Source organism: Sycon ciliatum, chromosome 7 (genome assembly GCF_964019385.1).
Source record: "Sycon ciliatum chromosome 7, ocSycCili1.1, whole genome shotgun sequence".
In the NCBI taxonomy this organism is placed as follows: domain Eukaryota; kingdom Metazoa; phylum Porifera; class Calcarea; order Leucosolenida; family Sycettidae; genus Sycon; species Sycon ciliatum.
In genome coordinates this window covers 15996683-16021375 of record NC_088649.1, presented here as the reverse complement: position 1 = coordinate 16021375, position 24693 = coordinate 15996683, and the positions used below count along the sequence as shown (strand labels likewise).

General features: G+C 46.2%; 1 protein-coding gene across 2 annotated transcripts in view; it reads right to left on the bottom strand.

Annotated features, from left to right (window-relative positions):
• Nucleotides 1–7549: 7549 nt before the first annotated feature.
• LOC135821099 (uncharacterized) overlaps nt 7550–24693 on the bottom strand; it is a 46618-nt gene continuing 29474 nt past the window's right edge. For both annotated transcript variants that reach the window (XM_065334161.1, XM_065334162.1), the window contains exons 16-27: nt 22037–22375; nt 20118–20204; nt 19409–19789; nt 18044–18373; nt 17620–17709; nt 15303–15707; nt 13783–13806; nt 12808–13170; nt 11500–11838; nt 10740–10835; nt 9159–9533; nt 7550–8279 (exon numbers count right to left, since the gene is read on the bottom strand). In XM_065334161.1, the coding sequence (XP_065190233.1) occupies nt 8260–8279; nt 9159–9533; nt 10740–10835; nt 11500–11838; nt 12808–13170; nt 13783–13806; nt 15303–15707; nt 17620–17709; nt 18044–18373; nt 19409–19789; nt 20118–20204; nt 22037–22375 (2849 nt within the window). In that variant the 3' untranslated portion in view covers nt 7550–8259. The remainder of the gene's footprint in view (nt 8280–9158; nt 9534–10739; nt 10836–11499; nt 11839–12807; nt 13171–13782; nt 13807–15302; nt 15708–17619; nt 17710–18043; nt 18374–19408; nt 19790–20117; nt 20205–22036; nt 22376–24693) is intronic.

The following is a 24693-nucleotide window of genomic DNA, read 5'->3' as shown; positions in this document are numbered from 1 at the left end:
CAGGTGCCCTCCGTGCCCCATTCGGTCTATGTGCACGTGCACGGGTGTTTAGCAAAGATGCCAATGAATAAAATTAATAGTTTTATACTTCATCCGTTAACAAAAACTTCGTGATGGAATTTTGAGGGGCTGATTTGGGCACAAACTGCCGTGAAATAAGCCGCAATCACTTTCTTGGCCTTCCCTGGCATGCCATGACAGAGGTACAATGCAAGGAAAGCGACCTTTCACAACAAGCCGAGCGGAATCGATGGTTGCGCTGTGGAAACATAGGTGATGACAGTCATGGCGAGCGAAACTGAAATACCGCTATTCCGAGGGGATATTGCGCTGCTTGGCCTCTCTACCACTTTAGCGCTGAGTAAGTTGGAGAGTGATGGAGAGCGATAAAACAGAGCAGCGAGCCCACACAATGAGCGAGTGAACAAGGAGCTGCTCCGATCGCACGGCTCAATGAAAACAATTCTGAACTCAAGTTCTTGTTCAACCTGCGCAAAGTCCAGATTCGAATGCTGATGACCATGCATTCTTTCAGAAGTCTGCAGTCCAATGCGAGTCTCGTGGCTAAAGAAAGTCGACTGGACTTGCTAGCCGCTGCCGTTCAGGGGTGGTATCCATTAGAGAAAATGGAATCAGTTTGGCTGTGCCTTTACTCCTCGTTTCGCGGAGTTCTGGAGAGCGAAGATGAAACCAGGGGGTCGTAAAATATTATTCACGACTCCCGGGTGGAAACGAGTAATCGCCATCGCGGCGGATCACGTAGCTTGAAAGCCAACTTACCTGAACGACGGCGACATCAAGGTCAGCGGAGTGTGATCAAAGAAGCTGAGGCAAGGCTGAAAGGAGCTGAACAACGACTCTAGAGAGATGACGACTCGCGTACAGCAGATGACGACTCGCGTGCAGCAGATGACGACAGCGACGCAGGTCAAAAATGAGTCGAGCGAAAGCGACGCAGGTCAAAAATGAATCGAGCGAAAGCGACGCAAACTGAACTCTCTGCTCATTCCGCTAACAGTTTCTCTTGTAAAGACGCTGTACATAGGCTGAATCACCTTCGTCCAGTGATTTGCAGTCGATACAAACTGTTCTTGACCTGTTCTAAGCGTTTTCATATCCATCAAAATCCATCACGAAGTTTTTGTTAACGGAGGAAGTAGTTAATATTATTTTATGGTTATGGGTGCAGACCGGGAACAGAAAAGCGTTTGTAGCTTCCTATCCACTGAGGGTGCTCTCTACTGTATAAGTACTAAGTTTCGTTTGGAATTTGGATTTCGGGCAGGTCGCAGCACTAGTGACGTGGTATGGTGCATCCGATGGCTTGCAGATAAAGCAATTCGATACGATTGGGACTGCCACATACTAGGACTAGATATGTCCCGTGCTTTGGACACACTTGACCGAGCGAAGGTGGTGGAGGTCATGGTGGGCATTGCGGGTTCAGATTATTTATTATTATTATTATTATTATTTTGACTGGTTTGAGGGAAAGAGACAAACGGGAAAAGTCTGAAGAAAAAATTGACTGTCACCACCAGGACTCGAACCAGGGACCCTCGCTTGTAGCCAGCGATGCTCTAACCACTGAGCTATGGTGTAGTCGTCATCCCAGCAGAGGCCGTTCAACATTTTCTTCAGACTTCGTAACTCACACTTCCTGTGAATCCACACAGGCGGGTGGGACGCAGCCCTCACTGTAACCCACACACTTCACGTACAAACTAGCACGCGGGGAGCCCCAAGTCATAAAATATTGACTGGTTTGAGGGAAAGAGACAAACGGGAATTATTATTATTATTATTATTTGAAACTCGGATGTTGAGCCATAAATAAATGTAAAAGAGAAAAGGACATATGGATACGAGTTAAGAGTAACTCTCCATCACTGTAACATGATACTATATACAGTCAGAAAGTGCAATAACTAGGCACAAAACTGACAGAGTACTGAGACATTCGACGTCCTGACACCTAACTTCAACACATCTCCGTAGCGCTAACCGACAGCCTTCCAACTTGGAAGGTTCAAGGTTATGGAAAGACCAAAGAGGGGAAGGCAAGCGCAACGAAAACGAGCAAAAGCTACAGTCCCAACGGAACAAAGAATGTCGACATTCTTTGTTTTGTTCCGTTGGGACTGTAGCTTTTGCTCGTTTTCGTTGCGCTTGCCTTCCCCTCTTTGGTCTTTCCATAACCTTGAACCTTCCAAGTTGGAAGGCTGTCGGTTAGCGCTACGGAGATGTGTTGAAGTTAGGTGTCAGGACGTCGAATGTCTCAGTACTCTGTCAGTTTTGTGCCTAGTTATTGCACTTTCTGACTGTATATAGTATCATGTTACAGTGATGGAGAGTTACTCTTAACTCGTATCCATATGTCCTTTTCTCTTTTACATTTATTTATGGCTCAACATCCGAGTTTCAAATTGCACACCTGATGAGCCGTCACGAACCATACGGCGAAACGTACGTCGTGTGAAACAACTTGTTTTGTAGTCAACTAGTCCATCACAATGTCATGCATGAGGAGTACTGTAGGAGTTTGGCTTTCGGCTTGTACAATTCGTTTTCGCAAAGCTTCCCTTTCTTTACTTATCTTTGATATTTATGACCCACCCAAGTTGGGTGGTGTGCTGCTTTGCTGCTTCGAATTGTAGTTAGACCGCTTTGTCAAATATCGTACTGGTCTCGTCATCGTCCAGTAACAATCGACATTCTTTGTTCCGTTGGGACTGTAGCTTTTGCTCGTTTTCGTTGCGCTTGCCTTCCCCTCTTTGGTCTTTCCATAACCTTGAACCTTCCAAGTTGGAAGGCTGTCGGTTAGCGCTACGGAGATGTGTTGAAGTTAGGTGTCAGGACGTCGAATGTCTCAGTACTCTGTCAGTTTTGTGCCTAGTTATTGCACTTTCTGACTGTATATAGTATCATGTTACAGTGATGGAGAGTTACTCTTAACTCGTATCCATATGTCCTTTTCTCTTTTACATTTATTTATGGCTCAACATCCGAGTTTCAAATTGCACACCTGATGAGCCGTCACGAACCATACGGCGAAACGTACGTCGTGTGAAACAACTTGTTTTGTAGTCAACTAGTCCATCACAATGTCATGCATGAGGAGTACTGTAGGAGTTTGGCTTTCGGCTTGTACAATTCGTTTTCGCAAAGCTTCCCTTTCTTTACTTATCTTTGATATTTATGACCCACCCAAGTTGGGTGGTGTGCTGCTTTGCTGCTTCGAATTGTAGTTAGACCGCTTTGTCAAATATCGTACTGGTCTCGTCATCGTCCAGTAACAATCGACATTCTTTGTTCCGTTGGGACTGTAGCTTTTGCTCGTTTTCGTTGCGCTTGCCTTCCCCTCTTTGGTCTTTCCATAACCTTGAACCTTCCAAGTTGGAAGGCTGTCGGTTAGCGCTACGGAGATGTGTTGAAGTTAGGTGTCAGGACGTCGAATGTCTCAGTACTCTGTCAGTTTTGTGCCTAGTTATTGCACTTTCTGACTGTATATAGTATCATGTTACAGTGATGGAGAGTTACTCTTAACTCGTATCCATATGTCCTTTTCTCTTTTACATTTATTTATGGCTCAACATCCGAGTTTCAAATTGCACACCTGATGAGCCGTCACGAACCATACGGCGAAACGTACGTCGTGTGAAACAACTTGTTTTGTAGTCAACTAGTCCATCACAATGTCATGCATGAGGAGTACTGTAGGAGTTTGGCTTTCGGCTTGTACAATTCGTTTTCGCAAAGCTTCCCTTTCTTTACTTATCTTTGATATTTATGACCCACCCAAGTTGGGTGGTGTGCTGCTTTGCTGCTTCGAATTGTAGTTAGACCGCTTTGTCAAATATCGTACTGGTCTCGTCATCGTCCAGTAACAATCGACATTCTTTGTTCCGTTGGGACTGTAGCTTTTGCTCGTTTTCGTTGCGCTTGCCTTCCCCTCTTTGGTCTTTCCATAACCTTGAACCTTCCAAGTTGGAAGGCTGTCGGTTAGCGCTACGGAGATGTGTTGAAGTTAGGTGTCAGGACGTCGAATGTCTCAGTACTCTGTCAGTTTTGTGCCTAGTTATTGCACTTTCTGACTGTATATAGTATCATGTTACAGTGATGGAGAGTTACTCTTAACTCGTATCCATATGTCCTTTTCTCTTTTACATTTATTTATGGCTCAATATCCGAGTTTCAAATTGCACACCTGATGAGCTGTCACGAACCATACGGCGAAACGTACGTCGTGTGAAACAACTTGTTTTGTAGTCAACTAGTCCATCACAATGTCATGCATGAGGAGTACTGTAGGAGTTTGGCTTTCGGCTTGTACAATTCGTTTTCGCAAAGCTTCCCTTTCTTTACTTATCTTTGATATTTATGACCCACCCAAGTTGGGTGGTGTGCTGCTTTGCTGCTTCGAATTGTAGTTAGACCGCTTTGTCAAATATCGTACTGGTCTCGTCATCGTCCAGTAACAATCGACATTCTTTGTTCCGTTGGGACTGTAGCTTTTGCTCGTTTTCGTTGCGCTTGCCTTCCCCTCTTTGGTCTTTCCATAACCTTGAACCTTCCAAGTTGGAAGGCTGTCGGTTAGCGCTACGGAGATGTGTTGAAGTTAGGTGTCAGGACGTCGAATGTCTCAGTACTCTGTCAGTTTTGTGCCTAGTTATTGCACTTTCTGACTGTATATAGTATCATGTTACAGTGATGGAGAGTTACTCTTAACTCGTATCCATATGTCCTTTTCTCTTTTACATTTATTTATGGCTCAACATCCGAGTTTCAAATTGCACACCTGATGAGCCGTCACGAACCATACGGCGAAACGTACGTCGTGTGAAACAACTTGTTTTGTAGTCAACTAGTCCATCACAATGTCATGCATGAGGAGTACTGTAGGAGTTTGGCTTTCGGCTTGTACAATTCGTTTTCGCAAAGCTTCCCTTTCTTTACTTATCTTTGATATTTATGACCCACCCAAGTTGGGTGGTGTGCTGCTTTGCTGCTTCGAATTGTAGTTAGACCGCTTTGTGAAATATCGTACTGGTCTCGTCATCGTCCAGTAACAATCGACATTCTTTGTTCCGTTGGGACTGTAGCTTTTGCTCGTTTTCGTTGCGCTTGCCTTCCCCTCTTTGGTCTTTCCATAACCTTGAACCTTCCAAGTTGGAAGGCTGTCGGTTAGCGCTACGGAGATGTGTTGAAGTTAGGTGTCAGGACGTCGAATGTCTCAGTACTCTGTCAGTTTTGTGCCTAGTTATTGCACTTTCTGACTGTATATAGTATCATGTTACAGTGATGGAGAGTTACTCTTAACTCGTATCCATATGTCCTTTTCTCTTTTACATTTATTTATGGCTCAACATCCGAGTTTCAAATTGCACACCTGATGAGCCGTCACGAACCATACGGCGAAACGTACGTCGTGTGAAACAACTTGTTTTGTAGTCAACTAGTCCATCACAATGTCATGCATGAGGAGTACTGTAGGAGTTTGGCTTTCGGCTTGTACAATTCGTTTTCGCAAAGCTTCCCTTTCTTTACTTATCTTTGATATTTATGACCCACCCAAGTTGGGTGGTGTGCTGCTTTGCTGCTTCGAATTGTAGTTAGACCGCTTTGTCAAATATCGTACTGGTCTCGTCATCGTCCAGTAACAATCGACATTCTTTGTTCCGTTGGGACTGTAGCTTTTGCTCGTTTTCGTTGCGCTTGCCTTCCCCTCTTTGGTCTTTCCATAACCTTGAACCTTCCAAGTTGGAAGGCTGTCGGTTAGCGCTACGGAGATGTGTTGAAGTTAGGTGTTAGGACGTCGAATGTCTCAGTACTCTGTCAGTTTTGTGCCTAGTTATTGCACTTTCTGACTGTATATAGTATCATGTTACAGTGATGGAGAGTTACTCTTAACTCGTATCCATATGTCCTTTTCTCTTTTACATTATTATTATTATTATTATTATTATGAAATGACCCAAAGGCAATGTGCCTATCGAGGGGTTCATTTGATTGAAAGAACAGTAGATGTAGATGTATGTACAAAGAGAAGTAGGGATTGATGAGGAGAGAAATGGGGAAAATCAACTGCAAGGTGGCGGAACTCCGTTGATTGCATAAGCATAGTCAGCTGTAAATTTCCTGAGGGCAGCTTTGGACTTATAGAGCGAGATGAGGTGTGTATGATTCAACACCTGCTGTATCGTGCCTCTGCAGTCAAGATCGGCAGGAAGGAATCCAATCCCTTCGAAGCCAATATCGGGACTCCGCAGGGAGATCATGGGCTCAGCCCGATACTGTTCGTTTGTTACCTGGAGGCTGCCCAGCGGTAGTGTCGAGACCGTTTCCGTCCAAGGCCAGAGCATGATAACAATCAGATCCCACCAGAGACAGGTTACCTGATGTCCCGTAAGCTATCTTGGCTCAAGGAAGTTTTGCCCGTGATAACTTACACTGATACGTGCCACACTCGAGGTCTGGGGATGATATTGCTCACCGCATGGAAAAGGCCTCGCAGGTCTTTGGCAGGATGTTCTCCCTATGGCACCGGAAGGAGAAGGTATCAGAAAAGCGCCGGCTGGGAATATACAATGCCCTCGTGATCTCCACCCTCCTCTACAATTGTGAGACGTGGGGACTCACGGAGGGCAAGCTGGTATCCCTGGACGTATTCCACAGGAAACAGCTACGCACGATTCTTGGAATTCGTCACCCAGACCATAATTATAACGAATGATGCGCCCAGGCAAGGTTTGTGTCAGATCACTTTTCTGTGAAAGACTTTGCGTACCCGGCAAACAGCGCTCCACAGAAAAGTGATCTGAGGCAAACCTTGTTCGCAGGTTTGACGTTTGTGTGCCTGTGTCATCTCCCAGTATTGTACTACTCCCTGCACTGGTGTACATGGCGGGTTGAAATCTGACCCGGGTCGAACTCAACCCGGGTCGAAACGCCTTAAGCCCGATTCACAATACAACTTTCTGCGACGCGACACGCGATTTGCGACAGTTGCGACAAGAAACTGCCTGTCGCGAGCTGTCGCAACCTGTCGCAAGCTGTCGCAATGCACCTGTCGCAGAAGTTGAAGAAAGTTCAACTTTTGCGACATGCGACACGCGACATACACAAATGGAGTACAGTTTCGACCCTGGGTGCACGTGCAGTGCACGTGCATAGTACTACTTGTGCATGAGGATGTCGCAAACATGAAGAATATTGTGAACCGTGTGTCGCTGTCGCAGCTCGTCGCATGTGTCGCAAGTCGCATGTCGCGTCGCAGAAAGTTGTATTGTGAATCGGCCTTTATGTAAACACAGCCTAGTAATAACAAAATGCATTCACCAAGTATTCGGGCATGGTCCATCGTCAGGGTAAAACCATTCAACTTGGTAATACCAAGAATATAATAATTATAAGCTCCTGAGGTTATTATAGACTCTTGTTTGCCTTGATACACTTAAGTTAGGGCTGACAATGGCACAATGCAGAACAACGTTATGTTAGGTGGAACCGAACATTGCTCACAATACTGGAACTCCGGAAGCCAAACTAATTCTGGGCGAAGTCCAATCAAGGTACAGTACTAGGCGCAAATAAAGAAAAAAGCATGTTATGCACACTGGGTACACGAGTGGGAGATTATCGCAGAGGTGCTCGGTAGGGTTAACTTTGAAGAAGTAGGAAATACAAGGCAATGCAAGACATAAGGTCGTGCATTAGTTAAAAGCAGGAAATGATGTCAAACAGGACAATGCGTAGAACGCCATAGTGTGGTGTCGCCGCAGGTAAACAAGACACGTGCTTCGTGTTACCAGAACAGAATAGGGTGTTCTTGAACAGACACAAATGCCGTGCACACAAAAATAAGTAAATCCATGGAAGTGCAAGCTTCGCCAGTCATGAAGCTAGCCAGATCTTAAAAAAAACAGCAGCACTATTGTTTGAAAATTGTAGTAGAGAGATTTTCCGGCTGATAGTAGCCAGTAAGGAGCAAGTAAAATGCAAAGAATTAAGGAAAACGGAAAAAAAGAATAGAATTTAATTCCTACATTATGGGGAAACAGCTTGCAGGCATGAAACAGACCTGGGCTGTGCGCATCTACTTTTTGTACTCCATTGACAGCCAAACAGTTATCATTGGTAAATAAAAGTCAAACAGGCCTGGCCATTTAGATTCCTTGTGGGAAACTTGGCAAAATGACCGTGATGCAGGATTTTAAAAGGACGTTGGAGGGTGGAAACGAAGAAACAACCGAGCATGAATTAGACCTTCCGAATGACCGCTGCAGGAAAAAGATAAATGAGGTAAAAGAGAGACAACAGCACGTTAGAGACGTTTTTGAAGAACGAAATGGGCACGAGTATTCGCAACGGGTTTCGCGAAGGTGCGCGCGGATATTCGCACACACCTTTTCATGGTTCTCGCACGCCTAATTGCATGTACGTAGTGAACCCGTTGCTTTGATCTCGTGTCCAAAGTTTGTACGAATATTCGTGTTGCAGAACCTCTCTATCATTTACCAAATTGGCTGGAAATGAACTTGGTGAAGGAAACAGTCCTTTCTTTTGGCCAAGGGTGCATCATCGGCAAGGACAAAATGCGAAGCTGCACACGTTGGTTTATGCACTCTTGCCCATAGAAACATTTGTTGTGAGCTATTGCAAGGTTGCCGGGGCGGAACCTATTTTGCCATGGGATACGACTTTTATGCTGCATTTCCCTGTATGATTGCGTGCGTCTAGTTCTAGGTCGCTGATCAACAGCACTTGTACTACAGCACTACAGCTCTACTCAGCTACATTGATTGTGTCTGCATGCATCTGTGCGTATGTATGTTTGTATATGTGTGTGTGTGTGTGTGTGTGTGTGTGTGTGTGTGTGTGTGTGTGTGTGTGTGTGTGTATGTGCGCGCAAGCACAAGCTGCTATGGCTTCTGCTGTAGCATCGCTATCATCGCCTTCGGCGATGGGCGTCCAATGGTCCAATGGTCCAATGGTATGTGCGCGCGTGTTTGCATGTGTGTACAGTTTATGGTTTACATATGTGCAGATGCTTGTATGTATGTGTGTGTATACGTGCGTGCGTGTGTGTACACCCACATACTGGGCATCAAGTTCACAAGATCAGAAAACACGCATTCAAGCTGATGCATTCCACTTACAAGTGCAGATGACAACGCCTGCCCTTGGTGTGGGCTTGGTGAGCGAGTTGGTAGTGGATTGTGGGCCGTAGTTGAAGGTATGGAATTCACCGTGCGATGGGCCAGGCAACTTGTGGTCGTGCACAAACACTGGAACGCCGACGTCGATCGCCTTGAAGAGCTTGTTGACGGCGTTGGAGACGGAGGGAAACTTGGTGTACTCCTCCATTCGGAACGGGTCCGAGTGGGCATGGTGCGGGCCGGATCTGCACTTGGAGTTAGCGTAGTCTGCGTCGTCGTAGTTCACGTTCCTGTGGTCCAGTTCGTAGGCAACCGTGTACTCGACAGGTGCTTTGCCAGGCGTCCGCTTTACTACATCCACGGAAACATGTGTGTCTGCACAGAAGAGAAAAAAGAACATTGAACATGGAAATAAAATAATCGACTTGGAGATCACAGTTTTAATAAACTCGGATAGAGAGCCAAGGATTATTTATTTATGAAAAGTAAAAAAGACCAAGGAACTACAAGTTACACTATAATGTTCACTAACTGTTATCTAGATAGTTGTAGAACGTCAGTACCGTCGGTCAGTGTCGTGCCATGTTATCGCACGAGCTGATTGTTTAGTAACTGGTGGTGTTGGAGGACATTATAGCGTAACTTGTAGTTTCTTTGTCCTTTTAACTTTTTTAATAGAGCTATTAATAATACCAACTGGGCACTCAGTACTCCGACACACAAGGCAAGATAGGTCCAGAGGTTTCCATGTAATTTAATACCGTGTGTCTGCGCCTTTAAAGCCGTGGCCTCATATTCGAAACACCGCTGGTTTCCTAGCTTTTCTAGACGCAAAATGACTCACCCACTACGCTATGCCATAAAAGTCAAAGTCCACACAGAAATTTCATCAAATCTACTTGTTCAACATTCCTGCTGGGCTGTAAGTTTGTTAATATAGTACTTTTTTCTTCATGTTTACAAAACATACTTCAAATGTCATTTCATTTATGAAGCTCATCGCTGTATAACTGAGACTGGCTTTATAATCGAATATACCTCCATAGCTTTAAAGGTGCGGCGGACCTACGGTATGTAGATATCTCATCTGGCAATGTGAGTGCTGATCAGCAGTAACAGTGCTCCATTCGTTTCAGGATAGACTACACCTTTGCAATCAGTGTCTGCTGTTGCTGGATGTCAAACCCACGGCCGGGCACAAGACACATACACAGTGCAACACTTCCGCTAACGTGTCTTAATCTGAGTCCGGTAGGTTCAAGTGTGGCGACTGAATGTAAAGTAAAGTAAAAGGAAAAGAATGTTCTCACATTCACGTTTTTCAGGTCCCAGTCTGCTTCAGCTAATACTATAATTTCAGAATTTTCGTTGCTCAATATTTTGGTATGAGGGGAACAGGCCAGGTTAGGTGTTCAGAAATGTTCGGTACAGAGAAGCAGTTCCCTACTGGATTATGTACTGCGTTCCAACTTCTTTTCCTGTTCTTCGATATCGCTGAACGGCCCATTGTTAAAAAAAATATTTTTGTATTTTCGAATTTTCAGCATCAGCAACAGTGCCTTCATCTTTACAACAACTTACCGTAGCATTTGTGGGTCTTGAGGGTTGTGGAGCGGCAGAGCTGTCCGTTCTTACACGGCTCGTATCCAAGAACAGACGATCGGCATGAATCCAAGTCTGCGGGGCAAGGGTTTAAATCAAGAAAGTTCAGCCGTAAATAACCAAACCTGGCAAAAAAAGTAGACTCTCCGAATGTTTAGCATCCTATCAGACTTCAACGTCCGCGACAGTAGTTACAGTTGTGGAGAGATGCTCACAGCTCGTATCCATGCGCTCGTCCCTATGTCTAGTTTTAATGTGAGGAACTCGAAATTCGGCCAGGTTTTACAAAATTAGGACAGGTATGCCATGGCAAAATGTATGGAGAAGCAGATCCCAAACCCAGATTTTTGAGATTTAAAGTGGGTTTTTGATCCTCAAATCAGCCCAAATCCGACTTTCAAAAGCCAGCGGGACTGTTTCCGATGAATGGACTGTAGTTCTATTGTGAGGAACTCAGTCAGGTTTAACAAGATAAGGGCAAGTGCACAATATCAAATTGCATGTTCAAGTCCTGGCTCCCTAGGAACAAGGTGAGTAATGTTATGTTATCTGTATGTTTACTTCACAATAGGTACTAGGTACAGGCAGTGCTGCCTTCTTGCTGTGGGTCATGAATGATGCCACAGGTCCTAGGCTATGTATGTCTTGTCTACTTGCAGATGCTCAATTGACATGGACAATGTGTTTACCCTAGAGGACCAAAGAGAGTGAGTGATGCCGGTGCAACATAATTACTCACCCTGTCTAGTGCAAATAACTGCATGTTCACCGGTGCTATCATCTTCATAGAGTACCGTGTCCTCGCTGGGAACGTACACCTCTTGATTATCGTAGATGCCGACCTTTGTGATCCAGAAGTTGTCTGCGCCCTTCCTCTCAATAGCCTTCAGGATTTGGTTGCGGAAACAGGAGTCGGTCCGGTTCAGGACGCGCATAGAGTTGAAGGTAAGCATGGTCTTTTTCTGCTGTCTGCACAGAGCATGGGCGCTGTCATAGGTGTGACGGGTGGCCGATATGAAGAACTCTTCATCACCGCAGGTGTGCGTTAAAGTGGGAACGAACTTGCGGTGTGTCTGAGCTGCAAAAAAAGAATTAAAAAACAACGAAGAAATAGGTCTAAGAATATAAAAAAAAGTCTGCAAGAAATAGCAAAGTCAGCAACTGTTCTCTTGAAATGACCTCAATGGCTGCGAAGCACGTCACCAGAACTCCTTGGGAATTGCAACATCTCCAGGCGGATTTCACTGATGTGATCCACAAAAATGCTCACCAAAAACCGTACGCCAAATCATTGCCGGCGAGAGCTGGCAAAGTTCGTCAGTGCCCATTTTTACACACTGCCTCAGCACATACATGTGTCTCGTGTTAGTTTGAGCGCTATGTGAGCGATGCACTCCGGCAGAATTTCAAGTTGGCGTCATTCGTATGATGCGATTCCAAATGCACGCGTATATTCAGACGTGCCCTGTACTTGCGGTGGACAAATCCTGACCCTATTCTCTACAAACTAGCTCAAGGAAACACACGTGATACGTTCGCATCCCGTACAAACGTGGGGATCACTCGGGCCAGCAGCATTGCATCACAAACAAGGTGCCAACTTGAAAAAATGTTGGAACAGCAGGGCATGCGGAATATAAAACAACTCTTGGGGGGCTGTATGTATGTAGCCATGGTTACGGACTGTGGTCGGTCCCACCCTGCCCGGAATACACTACTGCCACACGGTAAAGTAAGCCTGAACAAGTCGTAGGCCACGTGGGCCAAATTCTGTTTTCGTGCGCAATAAATGTCAGCCTTCGCAGTTCCTGCCGGTATGCACAGCCATACGACAGGCAGTCATACGGTGTCATGCAAATTAAAGTTTAGCCGTAGGCAATTTCAGGTCTCACGGTGTAAAGCTCAAAATACCCGAGATTCGACATGCGCCAAACATTTGCTGATGTACAGTCTGGAAGATGATTCATGTTGCACATGCTTCCCTAGGTGCAGCTCATGTTTGGCATTTTAAGTGGTCTTTGTAAAAAGAAAAGAAAAAAAGACTTACTGGTGCAAACAACCAGGCCTGTTGTGGCAGCATGATTGACGGCGCTAGTCCAGTGGTGGCTGTTTTTGTGGTACGTGAACGTGCGGAAATGGCGAGTAGAATTATTTTGGACATAAATGGTGAGCTGGGCGGCATCACCTAGCAGAAGGAGCTGGTCCACGGCTTTACGAACTCTGGGAACGCTCTCGTAAATGCCCATGTTGAACGGTCCGGCGTAATCGAAACCGTGCGTCCGCCGGCAGCTCCTCTCCGCGTTCACCTTGGTGTCCGAGTGGAACCAGCCGTGGGTGACATTGAACCAGACTTCCGCTGTGCGCTTCTCGCCGCCAACAGTGGTCATGTATTCCTCTCGTACCGTGGTTCCTGTCCGATAGATTCACCACAGAACAGTACAGGAGTGTAGACATTAGTATACACAGGTCATCTGATCACAACATACTCTGTAAAAGTCCATGTAATGTGAAAATTATAGTGGTCTGGGGAATTTCGGCAAACTGCAAAGATCGGTTTACAGTTGAAACTTGGCATAGAAAAACTGCTGTTCAAATAAATGAAAATAAATTCATACTTGCATATTATTAAACACACCATCTCTCACATCGCTAGGCATCCCCACACAGAGTATCATCTGCCATTTCAATTTGATTTCCCCCTGCACCCAAGCCTGCTATCAAACACACACACACACACACACACACTCACTGTTGCTGCATGACAGCACTGACTCGCGGCACCTTTTTTGTTTGTGCTTCGCCCGATTGGGCACCCACTGTGTCACCTCCGTAAAGAGGACGATACAACACTTTTCCATATTTGTCCGACTCATTTTGCACACTGTTTTTCCTATAATCACACAACTCCCGAGAACAGGGACAGATCAATAAAGAACACCTTCTAACCAACAAGAGAATTAGGAGCTTGTGTCTGTGACGAGGGTTGTGCCACGGGGCACTAGGATCTCACGAAAACACTCACTTTTGGGTTGATGTTTGACAATCCCTGTGAGGAAAAAAGAAGAATGAGAAAGGCAATTTCATTATAACATTAGCTGGAAAATGGATTTGTTTTATACACAGGGGAACAGGGCAGCAATGTTGCACATTCTCAAGATAACAAGAATCCGCCGCAGCCATCCTTACATCCTCACTGGAATCAATCGATAGAGCTTTTTCAAGGACGCCGCTCCCATGACCGCACTGCGGCGCTACGGAAGCTTGTTCTTTTTCGCCCAAACCATGGAAAGGCTTCCCGGTAACTGCTTTGACTCAACACGAGTGTCGGACATCAATGTGAATGTGAACTGGGCTTCGCCTGTTCACCAGTGATTAAACAAATTCTTGGACATGACCCCAAAAAGTGACCATTGGTACAACCTTGAAAAAACTTTATTATAACATTTTGATGCCTAATATATTTTATGTGATTGCTGCATGTGTGTGTGTGTGTGTGTGTGTGTGTGTGTGTGTGTGTGTGTGTGTGTGTGTGTGTGTGTGTGTGTCTGTGCGTGTGCGTGCGTATGGTGCAGTGGTATGTGCAGAGATTTACGATCGATAGGTTGCGGGTTCGATTCCCGACGATCATGGTCACACACATCTTTCTTCTCTTTCTTAGACTCTTCCTGACTTTTCTTTCATTCTCCTGGGTGGTTACCAACCTCTTGGCCAGAGGCGATGATAGCAATGCTACGGCAGAAGCCATAGCAACTTGTGCTGAGACTGCGCCATTCAACAGCTTGCAAGGCTGAAGAATTGACCGTCACTATTCAGCCTGGCCTACACCACACAGCTATTTGACATGACTTTTTTTGGCCAGTGAATCCCTATTATTAGGTCATATTATTTTTTGGTCCTTTTTCTTTTCTTTTTTCCCGCACACACATCACACCACATACTCCGGCATGCACTGGCTGTTGGTAACCACCCAGGAGAATGAAAGAAAAGTCAGGAAGAGTCTGAGAAAGAGAAGAAAGACGTGTGTGACCATAATCGTCGGGAATCGAATCCGCAACCTATCGATTGGAAATCGCAGCACATACCACTGCACCATATGGGATACACATGGGACACACACCATTGGACCATTGGACGCCCATCGCCGGAGGCGATGATAGCGATGCTACAGCAGAAGCCATAGCAGCTTGTGCTGGGATTGCACTATTCAACAGATTGCAAGGCTGAAGAATTGACCGCCACTATTCAGCCTGGTCTACACCACACAGCTATTTTTTGGTCTTTTTTCTTTTTTTCCCCGCACACACATCACACCACATACTCCGGCATGCACTGGCTGTTGGTAACCACCCAAGAGAATGAAAGAAAAGTCAGGAGGAGTCTGAGAAAGAGAAGAAAGACGTGTGTGACCATAAACGTTGGGAATCGAGCCCACAACCTATCGGTTGGAAATTGCTGCACATACCACTGCACCATATGGGACACACACACACACACACACACACGCACGCCCGCACGCGCGCGCACACACACACACACACTTACAAGTGCAGATGGAAACGCCAGTCCTTGGCACAGGGCTGCTGAGCGAGTTGGTCGGGTGTCGGGCCAAATAGAAGGTTCGGAACTCTCCTTGTTGTACACCGCTCGCTCCGTCGGAGCCTTGCAATATCAATGATGGGTTGTCCATGCTGCGTACATACACTGGGATACTGGCAGCCATTCTACTGAGGAGAGTGTTAACAGTGTTGAAGACGGCCGGCGTATTGGTGTACTCTTCCATTCGGAACGGATCGGAGTGGGCATCTTTGTTGCCTTTCTTGCACTTTGCGAATGCATGCTTTGCATCGGTGTAGCTGATTTCGCCACCGGCCAATTCGTAGCCAATCGTGTATTTCACGAGACCTCCTCCATGCTCGGGCTTGACTACGTCCACGGTGGCACTTGTAGCTGCACGAACACGAAAATAGCATTTTAATGGTAGGCATCTCAATAGTGCCATTATGAGCACTACTCACTATCAGAAGATGGCCATGTCTGTAAAGAACGACAGCCGGTATGGAGCACGGTATGACATGAACAACTGGTGGTCGTCATGGCGAATTCCTAGCTAACACCATTCATAATTTTAATTTTATTTTATTTCACCGTCCAATGGCAGAAGCCAATGCAACGGAGGGGGCGTTAGCCAGCCATGGCAAGAGAAGAAAAAAGAAGGAAAGAAGATTATAAAAAATGGCAAGAGAAGAAAAGAGAAGGAAAGAAGATGATAATCGGAAGAAAAGAATGCATCAGCGGGGTGAAATTTATCGCTATGTTGACCATGGTGGAGAGCGGCGAGATAAGCTAGCAAAAGAGGCGAGCGAGTCTACAACGTGGCATGACATTTAACATGGTGTACGAACTATCTAATATTGGATATTGTCTTCATTTGCATGGGCAGCTTAAGCCAATACGAATATGCAGAACAGATAGGAGATTTGGTAAACATAGTTGACAAAGCTCTGGGAAGTACTATGCCATTGCGAGTGTCCCGTGCGAAAGTAAACCAATTATACTTGCCGAGATGTTCAGGGACAATGTTCAGTTTAATACGATGGACCAGAACGCATGACTGTCTCTGCGACAGGATAGAGATGGGGCTGGTTAAGGCCAAACTACATGTATATAGATAAGCGGAGGGGAATAGAGAGGGTTTACGAAAAATAATTTTCAACACACGTTTATGATGTATTTCTAGTGCCTACCGTATTTTCCGGAGTATAGTGCGCACTTTAGATGTGCTATTTTAGGCCCTAAATCGCAGGTGCCCACTATGCTCCGAATATGAAATGCATGTACTTCAATGAAGGTTGAAGTGCGCACCCCCAATGAAGATTTGGGGTGCGCGTTATACAAAGGTGCGCACTATACTCCGGAAAATACGTTATACAGCAGATTTACTAAGCAGGGAATGCCAAGCAGCGGCGCCGTACAGTAAGATAGGAAGAAGGTAGCATTTATAAAAGAGACGAATACATTCGGGGGACAAGTGGGAGCAGTGAGACATCAGGCAACCTACAGATTTGCTAACTTTGTTGCATACAAAATCTACGTGAGAATTCCAGGACAATTGCGAGTCAAATACAACACCCAAATGCCTGTGCGTATCTACAATGTTAATGTTAATAGCCGAATCAAGTCCGGGAAGGGTAAATGTGGGAGGGTGGTCTAGTTGAGGGAGAAAGACTATTTCTGTTTTCAAGATATTGGGTTTCAGACGCCATGACAACATCCAATTATGAACAACATTGATTCCATTCTGAAGCTTCGTACACAGGTTTGCAATGTCAGCGTCAAACTGAATGAGGGCTGTGTCATCAGCAAATAGTGACAAACCATCTATACAGTCAGGTAGCAGAATGGCTTAGGAAAATGGCGTTGCGCATGCAAATAAGCTTTTGTGGAACAGAACTGCTTGCCCAAGAAAATGCTGACAAACTGCCTTTCACATAGTATCGACAGTAAATCATAGGAGGCAACGATTTAATAGCCGCAATCAATAATAACACAAGCTGAATCGACATTAACAATGTCGATTCAGCTTGTGTTAGTACTGATTGCGGATAGTATACCATAGATATGCATTTTCATTCACTGTAGGTAGGCAGCCCAACAGTACCGTCAACACCAGCATCACAAGCACCAACATCAGCAGCACAAGCACCAACATCAGCAGCTGCATCACCAACATCAGCAGCAGACCCAGCAGCACAAGCACCACCACCAGCACCAGCACTAGCACTAGCCCTAACACCAACACCATCACCATCACCAGCATCACCAGCATCACAAGCACAAGCATACGCACAAGAAAACTCACCGTGGCACCTGTAGGAGGTAAGGTTCGAACGACAAATCCTGTGGCTACCACAAGGACTGAATCCATCGTCAGATCCACACGGGTCCATGTCTGTACAGCAGAGTTTCAACAAAGAATGTTAGGACGTGAAAAACATCAGCAGTCGACCAGGCCACTAAGTACTCTTGTACTCTTGGTCTGAACAGTATGCAATCTCCTGGCTGAATGAACCGGAGGAGAGTGAGTTGTTGGAACACCACCAACAGATGTGTATCTTGCATGGGGCCCGGGGGGGGGGGGGGGGGGCATGTACCCCCTAAACATTTAGACAAAGTTTCAGCATGCACATAATGACCATGAATGATACGCACAAACCATCCTACACATATGCGGCCGTGCAACCCCCTGAAAGGGGGACCAGCTATGTCCCTGACCCACTACTCACTGGGTCGTGTGCAAATGACTGCATGCTCGCCGGACTTGTCTTGAAGGAGCGTGGCCTGTGTGGGCTCGTACACCTCATACTTGTTGTAGTCGCCAAACTTGGAAATCCAGAAGTCACCGTGTCCCTTAGCCTTGAGATTTTCCACAATGTCCAGACTGAAGCAACCGTTGCCCTCCATCAGCGCACGCATCGAGTTGAAGGTGAGCATGACCTTGTGTTGTTTTTTGCACAGGTTCAAGGCACTCTTGTAGTCGTAGTTGTCGGCTGAGACGAAGAACTGCTCGCCGTCACAGGTGTGTGTCGAATCCGAATACGAGGTGAGTACCTCAGCTGTAAAACAGATAGAACACAGCCGAGAAGAAAGTGTGCTACCATGAGCAGAACTTGAGGTCCTGCTTGAAACGACCGTTATAAGTCGCACACGATTTTCCAGGTATGGAGAGAAACATGGCTAAAGACAGATCACACAGCAACATTACCACAGCATCAATCGTGGATGCTTTTCAATATTTTATTCATTTCTATTTATGTTCTCCCCATATAAGAGTGTTTTATTTGTTTTTCATCCGTAGTTACGTATGTTCACTGTAACGGTTGCGAACATACTCCTTTCACGTTATCTCCCACGTGTTTATTACTATTGTAGTTTTCCATAACCAATAAATGAATGGTTACTGCACAGTTTTTTTTCTCTTGGTTAGGAGTCATCCACAATTATCAAACTTTATGGGGTGGGAGGAGTTGACCAATTTCGTTTCAGAAAACAATGATGCGTGTACCGTAGTTCCGCGCATATAAGCCCATGGGCTAATATATGCATTTTCCGGGAAAATAAATCAGTAACGGTTCGTTTTTTAGCCCTGGGCCTATATTCGAATTTTGAAGGCAGCTGGCACGTGAAAAAGTACAAGTCCTTCCGCGGTTGTCCGCCGGTACTGGTAATGTAGTCTGCACTGACATGTTGTACTACGGTGTTTGGGTCTGTTTATTAGCCCATGGGCCTATAAACGGAGGTGGGCTTATATCCGGATATAGGCCCATGGGCTTATATGCGCGGAACTACAGTACATTGCAGTTGGAGCAATGACACACTTTCAACTTTTGTTGTACATGTATGTCAACATTTATAACGCTCTGAGGGGGAGGGAGGGAGGAGTTGGGTCTAAACTTTAATAATTCGTTTGGTGAAAAAGGTTCGATATTCACGGACGGCCCCTGTAATACAGCATTTCAATCCGGCTTTTTTAAAATATGAAAGCTGGAGGGGCAAGCTACCAGAAGGGTATGATACCTCAAAAGGCAAAACTTCAACTATTCTCAAATATTTTTTACGAATTTGGTTGATTCGCGGTATAGCCGACTTACTTGTGCAAACAACGAGACCTCTGGTGGCTTGAAGGTTGATGCGGTTGGTCCATCTGTCGGTTTTGTTGTGGTAGGTAAACGTGCGGTAATGGTTAGAAATCTGACCATATCCGTCGAGCCCATTGACGTAGATAATGAGCTTGTTCGTACCAGCTACGCGCAGGAGTTTGTCGACGGCTACGCGAACTATGGGGTAGCTCTCGTAAATCTCCATGCTGAAAGGTCCGGAGTAATCGAAATGCTGCGACTCACGAGTGCAGTTATTGACAGCATGTTTCTCCGCGTCGAAGTACACCCAGCCGTTACATGCATGGACCTCGACATCTGTTACGATCTTCTTGCCATTCTTCGTGATGTTAAATTCCTTGCGGACGGCGGTTTCTAACAGGCAGAATCAAGACAGGGCAAGACGAGTAAAGTCATTAATGGAAGTAACATATTTTTTGCTTCACAAAACCGGGAACATTCCATGCCTTCTTTCATGCACATTCAAAGGAGTTGCTAGCGGGAATGTAGAAACAGAACAAGTAAATCATCGGACCTGGACAATCACTCGAGTGCAAGATGTAAACTGGCCCCGGCGAGTGAAAGCAGGGTACATTGGCATATTAGGTCTTAGCATTTGGGGACATGTGTATTATCAGGTGGTCTGAATGCGCACATTCACAAACGCATTAATTGCTGCGCCAGGAGAGCGTCTCCAACTTACGTTCTTCGCAGGTAGGGCCAGTCCATCCCCAGTCGCAGATACACGTGTTGTCCTTGTCGTCTTCCACAATGCCGTTCCCACAGTGCTCTGCAACGGGGAACAGGAGAGGAGTTTGCGTGAACAGAGGCAAAGGGGAATCATTTAGCCCTTCGTGGGTCTAACTTAATGTACCGGTATGTGAGAGGTGGTCCCGCAAACACATGTACAAATAGCCAGCCATAACTCAAGAACTACGAGTTGTAGGTATGGGTAAACTATACATTTTCAAAACCTGTACGGCTATTTCACCCTGATCATATTGGGCAAAATTTTGTTGCAGCCGAAATTCAGTGTGACAGTGTATACAGGCAACAGCAGTACCGGCCGAAATTTGTTGCAGCCGAAATGTGGTTTAACCCTGGGAGGCCGAACTTTAAAAGGGCCGAAAATTTGTCGACTTATAGTATGCCTGAACGAGTCCAGAAAACACAAATATGACTAGGTACAGGCAGGGTATGACATGTGGACGCCTTTCAAGTTGAGAGAAAATACAATTGCGAACGTAATACACGGAAATCATAGCATGACGTGCATATCAAGTGCATATCAAGTCGGAGCTGAAGTCCTACGATCAGCAATCAGATAGACGCTACAAAATTGTATACTCCTAATTTCGTCCTTGAACTCCAATGCATCGCCATCGGCAATGCGCCACAAGCAGCAGTTCCACAATATCGTAGTTTTGGTTCATTCACTTCAGCGCCGCTCGCGTCAGATTCACTCTCGCTCAGATGAGTACTCAGGCGCGATCTCCCGCATGCCGTGATTCTCACGGCTAGGCGATCTGCTGATCGCACCTGACCAGTCCTTGTAAGAGTTGCTGTTGCCGTGCTTCCTCGCTGGTTGGTATTTTTGACTTCTTCATTCGGGGACAGGAGCCAGGAGGACCACACGGAGCTCTTTTTCTCAAAACACACTACACTGCAAACCCTGCAATTACTGTCCTCAGAAAGCTTGTCAGCTTGTCAGACCCGGCCTCAAGAGATGCACTCCCAATTCTCGACATGCGCACATGGTGTATGGTCTTCTTTTTCCAATTTCGATACTGCAAAATTTGTATGGAAAGTATGGTTGTTTTTTACAGCGTTGGAAAGCATTGAACCTCAGCTATGCGCAGAGCGCAATTTCAGTCGTCTCCTAGCAACAAAACACTCAAAAAATGCAATGTACTGTACCGGTCGGGTCGTATATGACCTTTACGCTTATGTGAGGCCCATAAAGGGTTAAAGAAGACATATCAATTTTTTGAGCAACGGTACGGAGAACATGAACAACACGGAGTTTGAATGAACGGCAAAGGAGGATCATCTGATGGTCGCTGGGCGCGCAAGGCAGGTGGTTGCTGTATCCGGTGCCGTTTCTGTGCAGAACTGTCCAGGGAATGTAAAAAACCGTAATAAAGTAGTCGCAAAACCGGAGTTTGTTTACACCAGGTTTCACTGTGTCTTGAAAAATCAGGTTTGTATTCCAAACAGGCTTCTACACTGTATCTGAGACAGGCTTTGACACAAGACACTACGGTATCTGCATTGCGCATCATACTAACCAGGAATTTCTGCTCAACACATAGTTTTTTACACGTTGCAAAGTCCAAGTTCATGTCCCACTGTGCTTCACACATGCCCACATCATCTAAAAATAGCTGAAGATGATCCGCGGTGCACAGATAACAATGGGAACTCATCACCCACCATCTGTAGATGGCTCAATTGGACGAAAGCGAAAAACTCCATGCACAGACAGAAAAACGAGCAGTTGCCTTTTCGGAACTGAATCGATCAGATGAAAATTTACGTCGATTCAGGTTGTGAAACTCGACAAGCAGCTGGTCTTTCTTCCGTCTGCGAAGCACAACATTACAAGCCCACCGCAACACTTACTGACGCAGAGAACGGCACTGTACCCGGGATGCTGTGAGTCATCCTCGATCTTCGGCGCGAGTGTGCTAACGTCGAAGGTAACCTTGTTCTGTACACGCGGCTGGTTAGGCTGAGCAGCATGACTTGTTGCGTAGTAGGGGCCGGGGAATCTGCGCATTTCGGTTCTCGCAAAGAGTGGTCTCAGTTCGGCCTCGTGCTTCAAGAGGAACGTTTTCGTCGGGATGTGCAGGCCGTACCAGTAACACAGACCTTCGGCAGTGGGCAACGTTTCACGCTGGAAGTGATGCATGATGAGGGCTGCGACTGCCAGGGGTCCTGATCTGGAATAACGCCAAGCGGCTGGGACACACACACATGTCAAAAGCATTGGAATCAGGGATGAACATGATGAAAAGCAGCATCGTGTGCTGATTGCAGGTAAAAGCAGCAATTCACATCTTGCTCATGTGACTAAACTTGTGCAGAAAGACAAGATCATGATTATAATATTGACAGTGGAACTAACATGGCCGACATCACGTGACCCATAGATGCAGGGGTTGAGTGGAGTTGGAACCAACATGGCTGCCCTGTATGGTCATGTGATAGCTGTGAAACCACTCTAGATCAGTTCACATGAGCCAGTAAAGACTATGCATTTTTGTCCTACAAAATCCACATATCTCCAGACACTGGGGTGAATAATGGAGTGTGGTGGTGGGGCCCATTAAAAGCTCCGCCGACCAGAGGTCTTGGCTTCGTAGCTCCATGGACGCACCAACGGGATATTGGGTAGGGAGGATTAAGTTGAAAAGGAAAACAGAAGAAAGAAAACGGAAAGACTGTTTTGCTCAGTGAGTAAAATAATAAGTTGAGTATTGATGTGAACGCTGTTAGACTTTTAAATTCAAGAGGAGACTGTCTGTGAGGAGAGATTATGTCCAAGCAGGGTACAGTCAGACCTCGCTTGAACGCACACATCTGTTTTCCCCAATAACATCCGGATAGGCGAGGTAACCGGATAACTGAACACACATACTGTACATGCATGTGGCATGTCAAAAGCAGTGACATCATACATACATGTAGACAGGTCCTATGCAGTACAACTAGCGTGCACAGTATGTAAAACAAGCGAGAAAAATGACAAGTGCATGCAACTGAGTGCTGTCTGCACACACCCAGCAGATCAAGGACCTCATTTGCTTGTACAACTCCTTGATACTAGCTTCTGCAAGCGCTAGCCAGCCACATGCAACTGGATACGACGAAGCATTTTGTACACATTTTAACCAGTTTGTACACAAAATCATGCACCGGTATGCGGATCGCGAGGTCTGGTTATGTTGTATGCATAACATATGCTGCACATCGGTAACCAGCGATTTTCTTCCGGATGGCGAGGGATCCGGATAAACGAGGACCGAATAAACGAGGTCTGACTGTAGGACACTGTACCCTCTTACTCGCGTATGCTGTGAGTGGCCCAGTGCCAGTTCGTTCTGAGGAGATGGTGATAAGCTGCTGTCTTGAACTTTTGGATGTTCTTTTGGTGAAATGGGTGGGGAATGATAGAGGAAGGCAGCTGGTTCCAAATTGGGATGACGGAGTGGGGAAAAGGCTCGGCTCACATTGTTCCGGGAATTGGCAGGAGGAACATTCTGTAACTGATGGGGATGCGCGGTGGACAGTCGTACAGCCTGGCGGGTGAGGCGTGTGGTCCTGGGCTGGTGTGTCGGGGGTGGAGCCATTCTCGAGAGAAGAGAGGGAGAATTATCGCAAAGGGCATTATACAGGAGGCAGAGGGCAGCGATGGTGAGGCGAACTATGAGGCTAGGAAGCCAGCATTGCGGATGTATTGCCTTCATGGCTCGCTCCTGCACCCAGTCCAGCCGATTCAAGTGGGAAGGAGCTGCCCCCATCCAGACGATTGGGCAGTACTCATAACCGGCCGTGTGTGTGTGTGTGTGTATGTGTATGTGTGTGTGTGTGTGTGTGTGTGTATGTGTGTGTGTGTGTGTGTGTGTGTTTGTGTGTATGTGTGTGTATGTGTGTGTGCGTGTGTGTTTGTGTGTGCGCGTGTGTGCGTGCGTGCGTGCGTGTGTTTGTGTGTGTGTGTGTATGTGTGTGTGTGTATGTGTGTGTGTATGTGTGTGTGTATGTGTGTGTGTGTGTGTGTGTTTGTGTGTATGTGTGTGTGTGTGTGTGTGTGTGTGTGTATGTGTGTGTGTGTGTGTGTGTGCGTGTGCGTGTGCGTGTGCGTGTACGTGTGCGTGTGTGTGTGTGTGTGTGTATGTGACTTATCCCGACAGCAAGAGTCCATAACCCCAAGAGTGTGCAACAGGGGTCTGGCTGCTGTAGGCCCACTGCGCGGCGGAATTCCAACACTACGTCATGCGGCGGAGGCACAGCTGTACAAACCTCCGCATTCCTCCGAGCTTGGAACCGGGGAGTAGTACAAGCGCAACGAACGTGTACGTCATTTTTGACGTAATGTTGGAATTCCGCCACGCGGATCTCCATATACAGAGTTGCACACTCTTGGGGTTATGAACTCTTGCCGAAAGTAAGCGCGACGAAGCTCGTTTTGGCAAACCAAAATGTACTGCAAGCGTCACAACCGCTACGTGAGCCTGGCTGTTTGTGGCTATCCCTTTGGCTGCTGTGGTGCATTGCTG